The 15448-nt window shown below is 46.9% G+C and overlaps 2 protein-coding genes across 8 annotated transcripts in view; one reads left to right on the forward strand and one right to left on the reverse strand.

Moving 5' to 3' along the window:
• The first annotated feature begins 206 nt into the window (after window positions 1-206).
• Window positions 207-6205, forward strand: SRPRA (SRP receptor subunit alpha). Of its 2 annotated transcripts, XM_081238882.1 has the most exons (14): window positions 207-433; window positions 1045-1128; window positions 1424-1587; window positions 1770-1933; window positions 2201-2360; window positions 2492-2645; window positions 2875-2966; window positions 3071-3189; window positions 3314-3400; window positions 3706-3878; window positions 3979-4192; window positions 4588-4751; window positions 4840-4938; window positions 5107-6205. In XM_081238882.1, the coding sequence occupies exons 1-14, from the start codon at window positions 317-319 to the stop codon at window positions 5233-5235; spliced, it is 1920 nt and encodes a 639-aa protein (XP_081095008.1). In that variant the 5' UTR covers window positions 207-316; the 3' UTR covers window positions 5236-6205. The 2 variants fall into 2 exon arrangements, with proteins under 2 accessions (XP_081095008.1, XP_081095009.1); XM_081238883.1 differs by lacking the exon at window positions 1045-1128.
• A 187-nt stretch (window positions 6206-6392) lies between these two features.
• Window positions 6393-15448, reverse strand: part of FAM118B (family with sequence similarity 118 member B) — a 56206-nt gene continuing 47150 nt past the window's right edge. For 4 of the 6 annotated variants that reach the window (XM_081238891.1, XM_081238886.1, XM_081238887.1 and 1 more), the window contains 4 exons: window positions 14747-14875; window positions 13163-13448; window positions 7255-7314; window positions 6393-7001 (listed from right to left, as the gene is read on the reverse strand). In XM_081238891.1, the coding sequence (XP_081095017.1) occupies window positions 6988-7001; window positions 7255-7314; window positions 13163-13448; window positions 14747-14875 (489 nt within the window). In that variant the 3' untranslated portion in view covers window positions 6393-6987. The remainder of the gene's footprint in view (window positions 7002-7254; window positions 7315-13162; window positions 13449-14746; window positions 14876-15448) is intronic. The other 2 variants (XM_081238889.1, XM_081238890.1) reach the window with 2 other exon arrangements.

The raw sequence follows: 15448 nt of genomic DNA on the forward strand, positions 1-15448 counted from the left end.
AGCGCGCCCACTGGCCAGCGACCCCTCCGGGCCCAACCCCTCCACCCTATAGGCGGCCGTACTGTCCCTTGACTGCCTGAGAGCCCCGCCCAGGCCCGCCCCCACCCGCCATTGGCGAGCCTGGCGTCTACGTCAGTCCTGCGCGCCCGCTGGCCGAGCTGGGGAGGGACCCAGGCTACTGCGCTGAGCGGAAGTGCGGCTGAGCCGGTTTCCGGGGCTGCTGGTGTGACGTGTCCCGGGCTTGGCGCAGCAGGAAGCGGCGGCGATCGCGGCCTGAGTTCCCGGCGCCGGCCCCGGCTCCTTTCCCGCTGCCGCCATGCTCGACTTCTTCACCATTTTCTCCAAAGGCGGGCTAGTGCTCTGGTGCTTCCAGGGCGTGAGCGACTCATGCACTGGGCCAGTTAACGCGTTGATTCGTTCCGTGTTGCTGCAGGTACTGCCCCCGCGGGATCAGAACTCCGGGCTCGTCCCCCTGACCCGGTCCCTAGTCCCCCTCGACTGATCCCGCGCCTCCCTCCCACCCCGTCGGCCCACCTCAAACCGGCCGCTCACTCGTAACTGTGACTCCACTTCTTTCTCCCGCCCCCATCAGACCATCCCGCAACTTTGCGCCGTCCCCTCCCCCTCCTCTTTCTGGGACTCTGGCCGGAATCCGTTGTCTTTTACCGTCGTTCCCTCCATTCGCCCCCAGCAGCTTGGTTTTCTGTTGTTTCGAAGGCCGGGTGAGATAATGGCTGGGAAAACGTCCTTTAAGAACTGTAGATAGTGTACAGCTGCTAGTAAGTCTGATTGTTTATATGAGATGAGGACTCCTTCCCTTCTGGTTCGCACGTGTCCTCCCCTCCCACCTCGTTGCCCCTTTCCCCCAAGCTGGGTGTCTCCTTTTCTCGCAGGAGGAATGCTGAAGAGCAGCTCCCCTGAATCTTGCCCTGGGGACAGGTTTGAGTTTGGGGGAATGTCTAGTTCTTCCCCAAAGGCAATCCTGGAGAGGCCCAAGTCTAGGTGTTGGGACAGTCTGAACTCTGAGACATACTCTTTTTCCAGGAAAGGGGAGGTAACAACTCCTTCACCCATGAGGCACTCACGCTCAAGTATAAACTGGACAACCAGTTTGAGCTGGTGTTTGTGGTAAGTGGGGGTATTTTAGAGGGGCATGATTATAGTCAGCACGGAGTCCTGATTATTCAGAAAACCCTGATTAATTGCACCCAGTGTTTATGATGAAGTAACTGAGAAGACACGGAGGGTGGAGGGGGGAAGGGGAGAAGCTCTTGGGCCCAGTCAGAAGGCTTGGCTGCTCCTAGGTCAGGGAAACCTGCCAGGTGGCTGAGCCAGTCTCTGAAGGCCTAGGCTGAGTTGGCTTCCCCCTGTTCTGGGCTGGCATGTGAGCAGATCTCTTGGCTCTGTTTCTTTCCCTAAACAGGTAGGTTTTCAGAAGATCCTAACACTGACGTACGTAGACAAGTTGATAGACGATGTGCACCGGCTGTTTCGTGACAAATACCGCACTGAGATCCAACAGCAAAGTGCCTTAAGTCTACTGAATGGCACTTTTGATTTCCAAAATGACTTTCTGCGGCTCCTTCGGTGAGAGGCCTCCCCTCTCCGAAATCAATTTCTGTGACTTGAGCTTCCTTCCTTCCCGAGGGTGGGTGAAGGGGAGTATGTTGTGGATTGAAAGGCACTCCTGAGTTTGCTGCCCAGTTCTGATTGTCCTCTGGGTGTGAGGGCCCTTTTCCTGGATTTGGACTGTTCCCTTTTCTCTTTAGTGAAGCAGAGGAGAGCAGTAAGGTCCGTGCTCCCACAACCATGAAGAAATTTGAAGATTCTGAAAAGGCCAAGAAACCTGTGAGGTCCATGATTGAGACACGGGGTGAAAAGCCTAAGGAAAAAGCCAAGAACAGCAAAAAAAACAAGGGGGCCAAGAAGGAAGGTGAGTTTGAACTTGGACACCTGGGGGCATGAGAAGTCGTTAAGGTGGGCTGGAGTGGTTCCCTGCCCTTCCCTTTGTCGTTGTTTGCCTCCCTCGCTTGGGTGCCCACCACCCTCACCACCCACCACCCTCACCGTCGTCCCGGTCCTCGCGATCCCCCAGATGTTTGTTTCTAGTTTCGTCTTAATGATTTGGAAGGCTTTTCCCCATTTGTCTATTTTGTTGGAATTTGGTCTCTTTTTCCCCAGTGAGTTTTCTCCTTGACAGGTTCTGATGGCCCTTTGGCTACCAGCAAAGCAGTCCCTGCAGAAAAGTCAGGTCTCCCAGTGGGGCCTGAGAACGGGATAGAACTTTCCAAAGAGGAACTGATCCGCAGGAAGCGAGAAGAGTTCATTCAGAAGCACGGGAGGGGTATGGAGAAGTCCAGGTGAGCATTCCAGCTTTTGCCCTACGTACTGCTATCTAGACACGTTGGGGGCGAGGGAGTCCTTGTCTCTGGGGCGGATGTTTCCTCTCCTGCTTCTTCATCGGAACCCTTTGTGCTGTAACCCTTTGCAGCAAGTCCAGTAAGTCAGATGCTCCCAAGGAGAAGGGCAAGAAAGCGCCCCGGGTGTGGGCACTGGGTGGCTCTGTCAACAAGGAAGTCCTGGACTATAGCACTCCTACCGCCAATGGGGCCGCCGAGGGGGCCCCGCCCGAGGACATCAACTTGGTAAGAGGCAGCAGGGCCCGGGTGAAGGCCAATGTTAACAAGAAATGGGGGCGGAGGGAGAGGTGAGGAGGGCAGGACTCTTGATTCCTTGGAGCGAGGGGTGAGTTACATTTGGGGCTTCCTGAAGCGAAGAGGTGGAGCAGTGTAGACAGGGTAAATCCAGGCTCCCCCCCGCCCCCAGCCCATCGTGTTCTTGATCCCATCTCCTTCTTTCCCGCATACCCTCCAGATTCGAGGGACCGGGTCTGGGAGGCAGCTTCAGGATCTGGACTGCAGCAGCTCAGATGAGGAAGGGGCCGCTCAGAACTCCACCAAACCTCGGTAGGGGATCCGAGGTGGTGGCTGGTGGGTGTGGCTCCAGAACTGAGGAGACTTGACTGCTGCCTGCTGGCCATATGTGCATCTGTAACCTTCTGTGCCTGCAGTGCTACCAAGGGGACTCTGGGTGGCATGTTTGGGATGCTGAAGGGCCTTGTGGGTTCCAAGAGCTTGAGTCGTGAAGACATGGAATCTGTGCTGGACAAGATGCGTGACCATCTCATTGGTGAGTCAGGAACGGGTGGACTCGTGTTTCTGGGGTAGGGACGGTGCGGGGCAGAATGGCTGTACCATAGGGGTTGTTCACTGCTGCTGGAGCACTCATACCACGCCTGTCCCCCTCTTCTCAGCTAAGAACGTGGCAGCAGACATTGCAGTCCAACTCTGTGAATCTGTTGCGAATAAGCTGGAAGGGAAGGTGATGGGGACGTTCAGCAGTAAGTACCTCCCTGGCCCGGAAGTGCTTGGGTGGGCACCACGCACCCCAGGCGGCCACCGCGTCCACCTCCGTTCTCACTAGGTGCGTGACTTTTGACAAACCCCATAACAGCTAAATTTCTATTTCGTAACTTGGACTTTGGGTGTTGATGACCTCTAAATTAGGAGGATTTAAATGAACTAATACTTGTAAAGTCCTTAGGATTCCTGGGCAGGCTCCTAGTTCCCTTAGCTCAGAAAGGGGCTGGGCATTCCTGGAGCACGTTACTTGGGCTTCACGGTTATACCTCTCCCCCCACCTCAGCGGTGACTTCCACTGTAAAGCTAGCCCTCCAAGAGTCCCTGGTGCAGATTCTGCAGCCACAGCGCCGTGTGGACATGCTCCGGGATATCATGGACGCCCAGCGTCATCAGCGCCCTTACGTGGTCACCTTCTGTGGTGTGAATGGCGTGGGGAAGTCTACTAACCTTGCCAAGGTCGGTGCAGTTCCGCAGCCCGTCTCTGATATCGTTTCTTCACTCTGCATTTCCTGGCACCTCTGGGTCTAGGTGACAGTTTTCTTTGCCTCTTTTGCAGATTTCCTTCTGGCTGTTAGAGAATGGCTTCAGTGTCCTCATTGCTGCCTGTGATACATTCCGTGCTGGGGCTGTGGAGCAGCTGCGGACACACACCCGGCGTTTGCACGCCCTGCACCCCCCAGAGAATCACGGTGGCCGCGCCATGGTGCAGTTGTTTGAGAAGGGCTACGGCAAGGATGCTGCTGGCATCGCCATGGAAGCCATCGCCTTTGGTACAGTGCACAGAAAGCTGGGGGGCTTGTCTGGGCCCCTTTTCTCCTTGGGTTCTCTTGGAACTTGCAGAGGACCAGGGTTACCCTACCACCAACTTTCTGTGCAGCAGCAGGTCAGGATTAGTGACATGCCGTGCTCTGCTTTGGGGTAACAAGTGTAGTTGCAGGCAAACCTAGTATATTTGTTTCTCTCTTATTTGGTCACCTTTATCCTACCGCCATCCTTTTCCTAAATATGCTTGATGGCTGAATATGGGAATTTTTTCTTACAGTACCTTGTAACCTAAGGAAATAAACAGGTAGACTTCTAATATGGCCAGTTTGGGACTTCCTGAGAGGAAAGCTGGAAACGTGACAGTCCCGGAATTTTGACTTGACCACTTTTTTCTCTCTAGCACGTAACCAAGGCTTTGATGTGGTGCTGGTGGACACGGCTGGCCGCATGCAGGACAATGCCCCTCTGATGACTGCCTTGGCCAAGCTCATTACTGTCAACACACCCGACTTGGTGCTGTTTGTGGGGGAGGCCTTAGTAGGCAATGAGGCCGTGGACCAGCTGGTGAGGGCTAGGGTTTGGTTCTCCTTCCAACCTCAGCTTTGGCCACTTTAGGTGCACCTTATACTTAAGTCATGTTCCTCCTTTCCAGGTCAAGTTCAACAGAGCCTTGGCTGACCATTCTGTGGCCCAGACACCTCGCCTCATTGATGGCATTGTCCTTACCAAATTTGATACCATCGATGACAAGGTAAATATGGACGACACAGGGCAAAGTGGACTGGGAGAGGGGAATGGCCATCCTTCACAAGCGAGCAGAGGCTCTAAGGGCACACTGGCTCCAAAGCCTCCTGTTGCTGAGGGGGTGAAAAGGAGTGGCCTGGAGTTGACTGGGTATCATCCCCTTTCTCTGCTTCAGGTGGGAGCTGCTATTTCTATGACCTACATCACAAGCAAACCCATCGTCTTTGTGGGCACCGGCCAGACCTACTGTGACCTACGCAGTCTCAACGCCAAGGCCGTGGTGGCTGCCCTCATGAAGGCTTAACGTGGCTCTTGGCCAATACCAAATCACCGCTTCCCCCCAAAGCCCCCATCCCTGTATCAAGAATGTGCTTTAGAGTATGTGAGCAACTTGTCTTCAGTGTAGTTCAAAGGCAGAGTGAGGGGAGCTCCAGGCGAGGGCCTGCAGCCCCTCCTAACCCCACTCCCTGTTCAGCCCAGCCTCCCTCTGCAAGGGGGCCTAATCATGTTACAGTCGCTGCCCCTTACCCGCCCCCAGCCCCACGCTCCTCCCCCTTCCTACTCTCTCAGGCATCCCTTCACTGCCTACAGACTCGGTCTCATTACAGCTTTGACCAATGGTTAGAAGATCCAGCACCAGAGCTCTGCTAGTTAAGTGTGGTCATGGGGACGTCCGAGCATCACCCCCAGCTCCATGAGATAAAGAGACTTCCAGAGCCAGCTCTGGGTCTTGAGTGGCACCTCCCCCTAGGATATACACAGCTTTCAGGTCCGTGGGGCCAGGACGACACCCCCACACTGTGGCAGTGTATGGCCTGTTCTTAATTGCTGCTGATTCCAGGATGACCCCTGGCCCCGTTGCCCCAAAGCATCAGCTGGGCCACAGCGATGTGTTACACGTGAGTGAAAGAGGAGTCCCTGCTTCCCTCAGAGATGAAGGGGGCCGAGCTGCAGTGCTGCACTGGGCTTCTCAGCCTCCAAGACGACCTCCCACTTCCAGAATCCAGACATAACTTTGCATGTTCCCCTTCCCGGGAGAAAACCAACTGTCAGAAGGGGAGACACGCTGCCCCCTCCCGCTTCTTCACCTGGGATGGATCCTGGCTTTTCCTCATCCTCTACAGTGCCTGGTAGACAAGTGCTACGTTGAATACAGACCTTGTTAAGACGTGTCCTGTAGCTTGGTATTACAGATGTGCTGTTAGTGCAATAAGGTGAAGGCTGTCTGCCCAGAGAAACATAATTTATATAAGAAAATAAATTTCATAAATAAATTGCCTTTTAGGTCTTGGAGTTATTTTACAGGAGGATTCAAAACTAAAATCCTACATCACACTAACTGTAGTTCTAGGATTTATGGTAAGAAGGGAAACAGGAATTGATAATGCTGAGGAATCAGGTAAAAATAAGTAGTTGTCCCAAGAATGAGATCACCTTCCCCCAAGGTGAAAGAAGAGAACGTTTAAAATTTAAATTCGGCTTGCACTTTTGCAGGTTAGGAGTTTTCTCAAGTGACTCAAAGTAGAGCTGGGGCCCTGGGAAGTAAATGAACAAGCTTTTAATACAGCTCAATTATGTAAAAGACTGTACACTGTAAAAGATCTAGGAAACTAGAGCTTCAACCCATGTTTTAAAAAAGCCATTAAGCTTAATTGAAAAACCCAAGTATAGAGTACAAAACTGCAACAAGGGCCACGGCGATCCCGTGGCATCTAGATCCCGAGTCCTCCATGCACAGCTGTGGCCACGGTCGGTAGAGATGTCCCGTGGATCTGCTGTGTGGACACAGGCCTGTCCAGCCTGGGGGTGGGGTGGGGCGACCTCCGGGTCCCTCGTCACTTGGGTATTGAACTGGAACAGGCCACAGAGGATCAGGAACCAGCCGGCACTGGCACGGAGGGGTAAGCTGCGACACCCGCCCGCTAACCCCGGCCTTCAACCTCTGCGTTCTGGTACTTCCTAGGAGCTGTTCTGGGTTCTTGTGAGTTTACTTGTTAAACACTGTCCACGGTAGGCCCTTACAGCTTCGTCTAACGGTGGTGAATCCTCTAGCGTCTCATGTACTACAGTCTGTGGAGAGAGAGAAGGGAGAGAGTAAGTGAAGTTTCCCAAAACAGGTTTACACATCTAAAGCTGCAGAAATTTAAGTCAAGCTTAACCCTTCAGAAGACGAGACACAAGATACTAGGAAACTTGTAACAGACTTGGTAGGAAAATACAGGCTCTTTAACAGGTAGGAGAGGTTCTCCAAGGTCTTAACTAAGTTCTGGGAGAGCATTTTCTGCTGACAAACTGACAAATAGTAGAACAGGAAACAGTGTACCTCTCATTTCACTGTGTGCTGTCGATGAGCCATTTAGCTGGCCTTCTCTTACCATCCCTGCTAAACAGAACATACGTCAGTGTCAGATATTTGGCTGAAAAACTAAAAATATTAATAGAAAAGCAACCAACTAAAGGGAGATGGAAGTACACGGTCTGACGAGGAAGGATGACATGAGTCAGGAATGCACACATCAGGCAGGACAGTGAACCGCTTCGTCTTCACACTTGCATTAAACAACAGGGAAGCAGCAGTGAGGTCCCTGAGTACACGGACATTACTTGTGAAAAAAACAAGTGTGCTTGCTGTCCCTAACTAGTCCAGGAGGCCAAGTTTAGGTAAAAAAAAACTACTCCAGCTGAGGTCAGGAAGCAGCGTGCAAGGGGGCAAATTCAACCAAGTAGAAGAGTGAAAAGTAGCAGACACGCCCACGGTATAAAATGGGTTTAGAGCTGTACTGTCCCACTGGCCACATGTGCTGTTTAGTTTTTTAAATGAAATTAAAAATTCTGTTCCTCAGGGAACTCCCTGGTGGCCCAGTGGTTAGGACTCGAAGCTTCCACTGCAGGGGCCTGGGTTCAATCCCTGGGTGGGGGACTAAGATCCCGCACGCCAAGTGGTGTGGCCAGGAGAAGAAAAAAAAAGTTCTGTTCCTCAGTCACACTAACCACACTTCAAATGCTCAATGGCCACATGCGGCTTGTGGATACAGTACTGGACAGAGAAGATTACAGAATATTTCTATCGCAGAAAATTCTATTGGACAGCACTGGGATAATGTATAGGAAGAGGTTTAAATCTGAACACACGGGAGGAAAGAATAGCAATCAGAAACATGGCCAATTAGAATATAAACAAAAGACAGCACCCGAACACACAAATTGGTATTCCTCTCTTGGAAAGCACTTTAGCAATATTTATCAACCACTAAAATGTTCATGCCCTTTGACCTAGTAATAATACTGAGAACCCATCCTACTGGCAAAAGGAAAAACTGTAGTGATGAATATACCATTCATTGCAACAGTGCTTACAACAGAAAAAACTAGATACTGCCTAACATAGGGGAATAATTAGGTAACTGTGACATCCACACTGAATTATAACACAGTCATTAAAAACACTGGTTATGGGCATTTTTTACAGAACCAGAACAAAAAATCTTAAAATTTGTATGGAGACGCTAAAGACCCCGAATAGCCAAAGCAGTCTTGAGGGAAAAAAAAAGAGCTGGAGGAATCAGACTCCCTGACTTCAGACTATACTACAAAGCTACGGTAATCAAGACAATATGGTACTTGCATAAAAACAGAAATATAGATCAATGGAAAAGGATAGAAAGCCCAGAGGTAAACCCATGCACCTATGGTTAACTAATCTATGACAAGGGAGGCAAGGATATACAATGGAGAAAAGACAGTCTCTTCAATAAGTGGTGCTGGGAAACTAGACAGCTACATGTAAAAGAATGAAATTAGAACACTCCCTAACACCATACACAAAAATAAACTCAAAATGGATTAGAGACCTAAATGTAAGACCGGACACTATAAAATTCTTAGAGGAAAACCAGAAGAACGCTCTTTGACATAAATCACAGCAAGATCTTTTTTGATTCAGCTCCTAGAGTAATGGCAATAAAAACAAAAATAAATGGGACCTAATGAAACTTAAAAGCTTTTGCAAAGCAAAGGAAACTACAAACAAGACGAAAAGACAGCCCTCAGAATGAGAGAAAATATTTGCACAAGAATCAACGGACAAAGGATTAATCTCCAAAGTATATAAACAGCTCATGCAGCTCAATATTAAAAAAACAAACAACCCAATCAAAAAATGGGCAGAAGACCTAAATAGACATTTCTTCAAAGAAGACATACAGATGGCCAAGAAGCACGTGAAAAGCTGCTCAACATCACTAATTATTAGAGAAATGCAAATCAAAACTACAATGAGGTATCACCTCACACCAGTTAGAATGGGCATCATCAGAAAATCTACAAACGACAAATGCTGGAGAGGGTGTGGAGAAAAGGGAACCCTCTTGCACTGTTGGTGGGAATGTAAATTGATACGGCCACTATGGAGAACAGTATGGAGGTTCCTTAAAAAACTAAAAATAGAATTACCATATGACCCAGCAACCCCACTACCGGGCATATACGCAGACAAAACCATAATTCAAAAAGACACATGCACCCCAATGTTCACTGCAGCACTATTTACAAAGCCAGGTCATGGAAGCAACCTAAATGCCCATCGACAGATGAATGGATAAAGAAGATGTGGTACATATATACAATGGAGTATTACTCAGCCATAAAAAGGAGCGAAATTGGGTCATCTGTAGAGACGTGGATGGATCTAGAGACTGTCATACAGAGTGAAGTAAGTCAGAAAGAGAAAAACAAATATCATATATTAACGCATGTATGTGGAACCTAGAAAAACGGTCCAGATGAACCAGTTTTCAGGGCAGAAACAGACACAAAGATGTAGAGAACAAACGTATGGACACCAAGGGGGGAAAGCTGCGGGGGGTGGTGGTGGGATGAATTGGGAGATTGGGATTGACACATCTACACTAATATGTATAAAATAGATAACTAATAAGAACCTGCTGTATAAAAAATAAATAAAATAAAATTCAAAATAAATAAATAAATAAAAGGTTACATTTTAAATAAAAAAAAAGTCCATATGAAAAAAAAATCTAAAAAAAATACTTGTTATGAAGACTGCAGCCATGTGGGAAAATGTATGATGTATCACTGAATAAAAAAAAGTACCAGGGGGCTTCCCTGGTGGCGCAGTGGTTAAGAATCCGCCTGCCAATGCAGGGGACATGGGTTCAAGCCCTGGTCCGGGAAGATCCCACATGCCGTGAGCAACTAAGCCCATGCACCACAACTACTGAGCCTGTGCTCTAGAGCCCATAAGCCACAACTACTGAAGCCCATATTCCTAGAGCCCATGCTCTGCAACAAGAGAAGCCACCACAATGAGAAGCCCACGCACTGCAATGAAGAGTAGCCCCTGCTCGCCACAACTGGAGAAAGCCCACGCACAGCAACAAAGACCCAATGCAGCCAAAAATAATTTAAAAAAAAAAGAAAAAGTACCAGGAGTGTATGTGTACTTTGTTTACAGCCATAAGAAATGCACAAGGAAAACTTACCTGAAATATACCAAAGTAACTGTTTCTGTTACAGTAATGAATTATAAAAGAATTATTTTCTTTTCCCCATTACTTGGTTTTTCTGAAATAAATGTACTGGGATCCTACAGAATCTTTTTTTGTGTGTGTGGTATGCGGGCCTCTCACTGTTGTGGCCTCTCCCGTTGCGGAGCACAGGCTCCGGATGCGCAGGCTCAGCGGCCATGGCTCACGGGCCCAGCCGCTCTGCGGCACGTGGGATCTTCCCAGACCGGGGCACAAACCCGTATCCCCTGCATCAGCAGGTGGACTCTCAACCACTGCGCCACCAGGGAAGCCCCCCTACAGAATCTTTTGAACCCAAGTAATTCTCACTATGCAAAAGCGAGTACACAGCGCAATGTCAGGCACACAGCAAGAGGTCAGTGTTAAAAAAAGAAAACATCAGCAAAAGACGTCGGACCTCTCATCGGTATTTATCTATAGAGAATCAAAACATAACCACGGATGGAAGGTAAGCTTGACCTGTCTCAAAACAAAACAGTGTTTTTAACCTAAAACTGTTCTGCTAGATTTTAGATCACAAGCTTAGCTGACCATTCTAATAAAGCCCCTCTCCACACTGAAAATCCTTGATTTTTTTTTTTGTGTGTGTGGTACGCGGGCCTCTCCCACTGTGGAGCACAGGCTCCGGACGCGCAGGCTCAGCGGCCATGGCTCACGGGCCCAGCCGCTCAGCGGCATGTGGGATCCTCCCGGACCGGGGCACAAACCCGCATCCCCTGCATCGGCAGGCGGACTCCCAACCACTGTGCCACCAGGGAAGCCCCAAAATCCTTGATTTTTAACAATTCACAAAACCTTAATGAGTGATAACTTTGAGGACAGCTGCTCTGTTAGGAAGCCCGTGCAGCTAATGAAAGAGTCTGTGCTGCTCCACAATACTTCTGATGATTTTTGTCAAGAAAAGACACAGTGTAAGAGGAACAGCTGTCCAGCAGGATTTTGTTCTTTTCCACCCTAGCATCTTCCCCGGGTGGAATATCTCAGAACGCAGATCAAAAGAAATAAGTAGAGCTTGGCTATGTACTCGTTGCCCAGTGGAAAAGCCTACTGAGAGTCCTATGTGTGGGCAAACAGCAGAAGAATCTGGAACACTGCAGGACAGCAGAAAACATACCCACAAGAAAGAAGAGCAAATTGTCTTCACAAAAGAGATAAACCAGAAGATTTGTCTTTTTAAGGGTTTTTTTAAAAAGTCTTCTGGAAAAAGGGTAGACCTAGTTCTCAGTGTTCAGTTATGGTGATGCCTTTTACAGATCTTGTTCCAACAAAACACAGCCATGGATAATAAGAGCTTGTGGAATTTCTCATCACAGGAGAATTCCACTTGAAGCAATCTGATTCAGAAGAGAAACCTGGGAATGATTATTGGGTACAGGACAATTATATCAATCTATTAATCTACTAATAGATTAATAAATTAATAGATTAATTAATAGATCAATTTAATCTATTAAATTACCTGTACCTTAACAGACTCCCTAACATGTATTCAGATTGACAATGAAAATGCACACTGGCACATGACTTTTCAAGAACATATTCTACATACAGCAGGAAAGTTCCTTTGGAACTGCGTGGTGAGTCAGAATGGCCATACCCTGGGGCCCGGCTTTATTCAAACTGAGATTTTAAAAAGCATTCTCCAATTTAGCTATACCAAAAGGTTTTGCATTTTGTAGATTAACTGAGAACTTGCTTGGAGCCATTAATAAACTGAAACTTTTATCCCCATTTGGCTTTCCTGTTAGAACCTGGAGGTAAAATGTCAAGTGAGTGGTACCCCTAACCTCTGACTTTAATTCCACCATAACAGCTTCCAAGTAGCATTTTCAAAGTGTGTTGGTTTTTTTTTTTTTTTCTGTTTATAAAGACAACGCATAATCATAGAAAATGCTAACATAGAAACAAAATATTAAAAAAAACACATTAAATCCTACTGCATAGAGATAACCACAGTTAATTTAGTAAACTTCATTCCAGATATCTCTCATACAAGCACACAAACATAAATAGACTATATCTACAATTTTGTATGCCAGGGACTGACCATGGTGGCATTTTACAACCGTTTTTTTTTTTTTTGTCACTCACAGTATTATATCTCTGACATTATTTTGGGCAGTAAAAGTTTTTCTTTTATGGCTTCATATGTATTTCATCAGTTAATAAATGGTGTATTTATAGAATTCCCCATTTTCTGGAACATTTTAGATTGCTTCCAATTTTTGCCATTTATCTACAACACTGATTACATCCCTACACTTGTATCTTTGTGCAACTGTGTCGTATAATTGTGCAAGTATCTGGTGATCTCCTTAGGAGAAACTTCTCCTAAGATAAATTGTATGAAGTGGGATTTCTGGGTCAAAGGTTTTAAACTTCTGAACATATTCCAAATTTCCCCTTCAGAAAAGTTGTACTAACTTTACCATCTCACTAATACTACATAATACTACATCCTTTCCTCATGGTCTTAGCCGAAAGGGAGTTATCATTCGTCTCAATTTTGAAATCTAAATTCTAATTGCATTTCACTGACTAATCTGAAGACTAACCGCCATCTCCCTTTATAATCTGGTTAGGATTATATTCCTCATCTTGGTGATGACTTTACCCACCACAAACACATAAGAGGCTGAAGAGCGGCTGCCCTCCGACCCCTCTCAGTCTCAAAACGCATCTTACCTGACCTTCCCCTTGTGGAGATCTCACATGTCAGTCGCTTGAAATATTCTGGAAGGTCAGCATATTCATTTCCATAGGAGATGACCTTAATCCCTTTGTCCAGCATGTTTTCTCGAAACTTCTTGAACTCGTCCACATCTCCTCTCCGAACCAGCATGAAATGTTCTAAGTCAGATTTGTGCTTGACAGCCTCCAGAAAAAGGGCTTGGAAAGTGGTGTCATCCACAGTCCAGCCACAGCCCAGGAAAAGGAATGACTTGTTTTCATAGAGCTTCTGAATCTCTCTCTTGCAGGAAAAGAAACATATTAATGACACCGTGAAGACATGTCTGAAACAAGAGTCAACAAGGTCATAACTGCTGCATTTAGCAGACTGTGATGACCGATTTTAACCAGCATTTAAGTGGGGAGATGCATCCCATGAAGGAGTCTGACCTCCTCATTTTTATTATTGTAACTTGATGACTGTCCTAAAATTGTATCTTTACCTGGAATTCTCCTGCAGGCTCTCTATTCAGGGTCTCACTGGTCTATGCCTTACAGTTTATTTTTTAGATTTATGCGCCCAGAGGCCATAAGGCAATGAGTAGTCTTCAGTATAGTTTACTTGTCCCATTTTCTTGACCATATCTGCCTTTTTTGCTTAACAGAATAAGCTGTGGATAACTAGAGAATTCCATGATCAGATTTACTCAAAGAAAGCCTGACACTTAGAATATTAATATATACATGTGTGTATACATTTATATACGTGTGTGTGTGTGGTATATATATATATATATATATATATATATATATATATATATCACACACACTACACATATATAAATATAAAAATATTAGAAATGATAGTGATGATAGATGCAGCTATAACACATGTCAGGGAAAGAACAGGTGAAAAAAAGTCCCCTTATGCTTTAGAAAACATCACATTTTCTTGGTCTTTTTTCACAAAGAAAGCCTCCATTTTATCACCCTATCCAAATTTTTTTCTATTTTTTCCAGTGAGCAATAAGTGAGTAAGTGTGATGATTCAATATAAAACTATCACCATTTATATAAAATCTCTTTAGAATGTATGCCCTAGTAGTGATTGGTCAGTGAAAAGCTGCACAAATTAGTTTTGGCATAGAGAGGGCCATTAACACTATATATACCAAACGATGAAGGGTAATAAGCCTTCTCTGTATGTGAAAATGATACTAATAACAGAGTGCCATCTGCTGGATGTCAATCAAGAACAAAGTAAAACCTCAGAGTTTGACACCTGAAGAGATGTCTGACATTTCCAAAGATGGCATGGACACCCACGAGTTAAGAAGCACAGGAAAGAATGCTTGGCCTCCCTTTTTTTTTTCCTTCCGCCTTGCCATATGGCATGTGGGATCTTAGTTCCCCGACCAGGGATAGAACCCGAGCCCCCTGCATTGGAAGCACAGAGTCTTAACCACTGGACCCCCAGGGAAGTCCTGGCCTTCCAATTTTAATTAATGAGAAGAAACTGTTATCCCTGGAAGACCAGTGGTGTATTTAGAGGTTTCCCAGGAAGGCTTTCCTGAGAGCAGCAAGGTCAGCACCACTCACCATAACTTCAGTGTTCCTGAGCACATTCTGATACCCAGCTGGGTGAAGGACAATGCCACTAGGGTTGGTGTAGACCCCATGAATGTGTAAGACGCTCAGCTTCCGCTTCTCCTGAGCCCACTCGAGGACCTGCACAACACAAACACAGCTCAACCAGGCGGGCAGGGCTGAGCACTTGCTTCACGGTCCCAATGGGCAAGAGGCTCTTTTGAGGACTAGGCTTCTGACATAACTCTCTAGCTTCATGATACTACAGGCCAAGAATGTGGCCACCTGACGTGGCCTCACTTTCTACTTCAGGCATGACTGTTAGGAATGAGGGCAGCAAGTCTGGTGATTTCTCTTTGAAAGTAACAAGCAAAAATTAGAATTTATTTGTCATAATCTGCAGGAACCACAGGGCTCTTTCCACTGGTGACATACATGACAGCTCTGGATGACCATTTCAGGAAGGATCCCCGAGATGTCAAACCTTGTATCGATGCCCTGGTCTAGTCCCCTTTCACACTTACTCCAGGCTTGGCCATATGGCTTGCTTTAGCCAACGGGGCATTAGCAAACAAGAGCAGAAGCTTGGAAAATGTTGGCACAATGGGTCTTATTTCTCTTTTGCTGCTTTTGGAACCCAGCTACCATGTGAAGAAGCCTGATGGTCCGGCCGACTGCCTGCACCAACAAACATGCGAGCAAGGCCATCTAACA

This window comes from Mesoplodon bidens (assembly GCF_964165515.1).
Source record: "Mesoplodon bidens genome assembly, chromosome: 7".
Taxonomy (NCBI): domain Eukaryota; kingdom Metazoa; phylum Chordata; class Mammalia; order Artiodactyla; family Ziphiidae; genus Mesoplodon; species Mesoplodon bidens.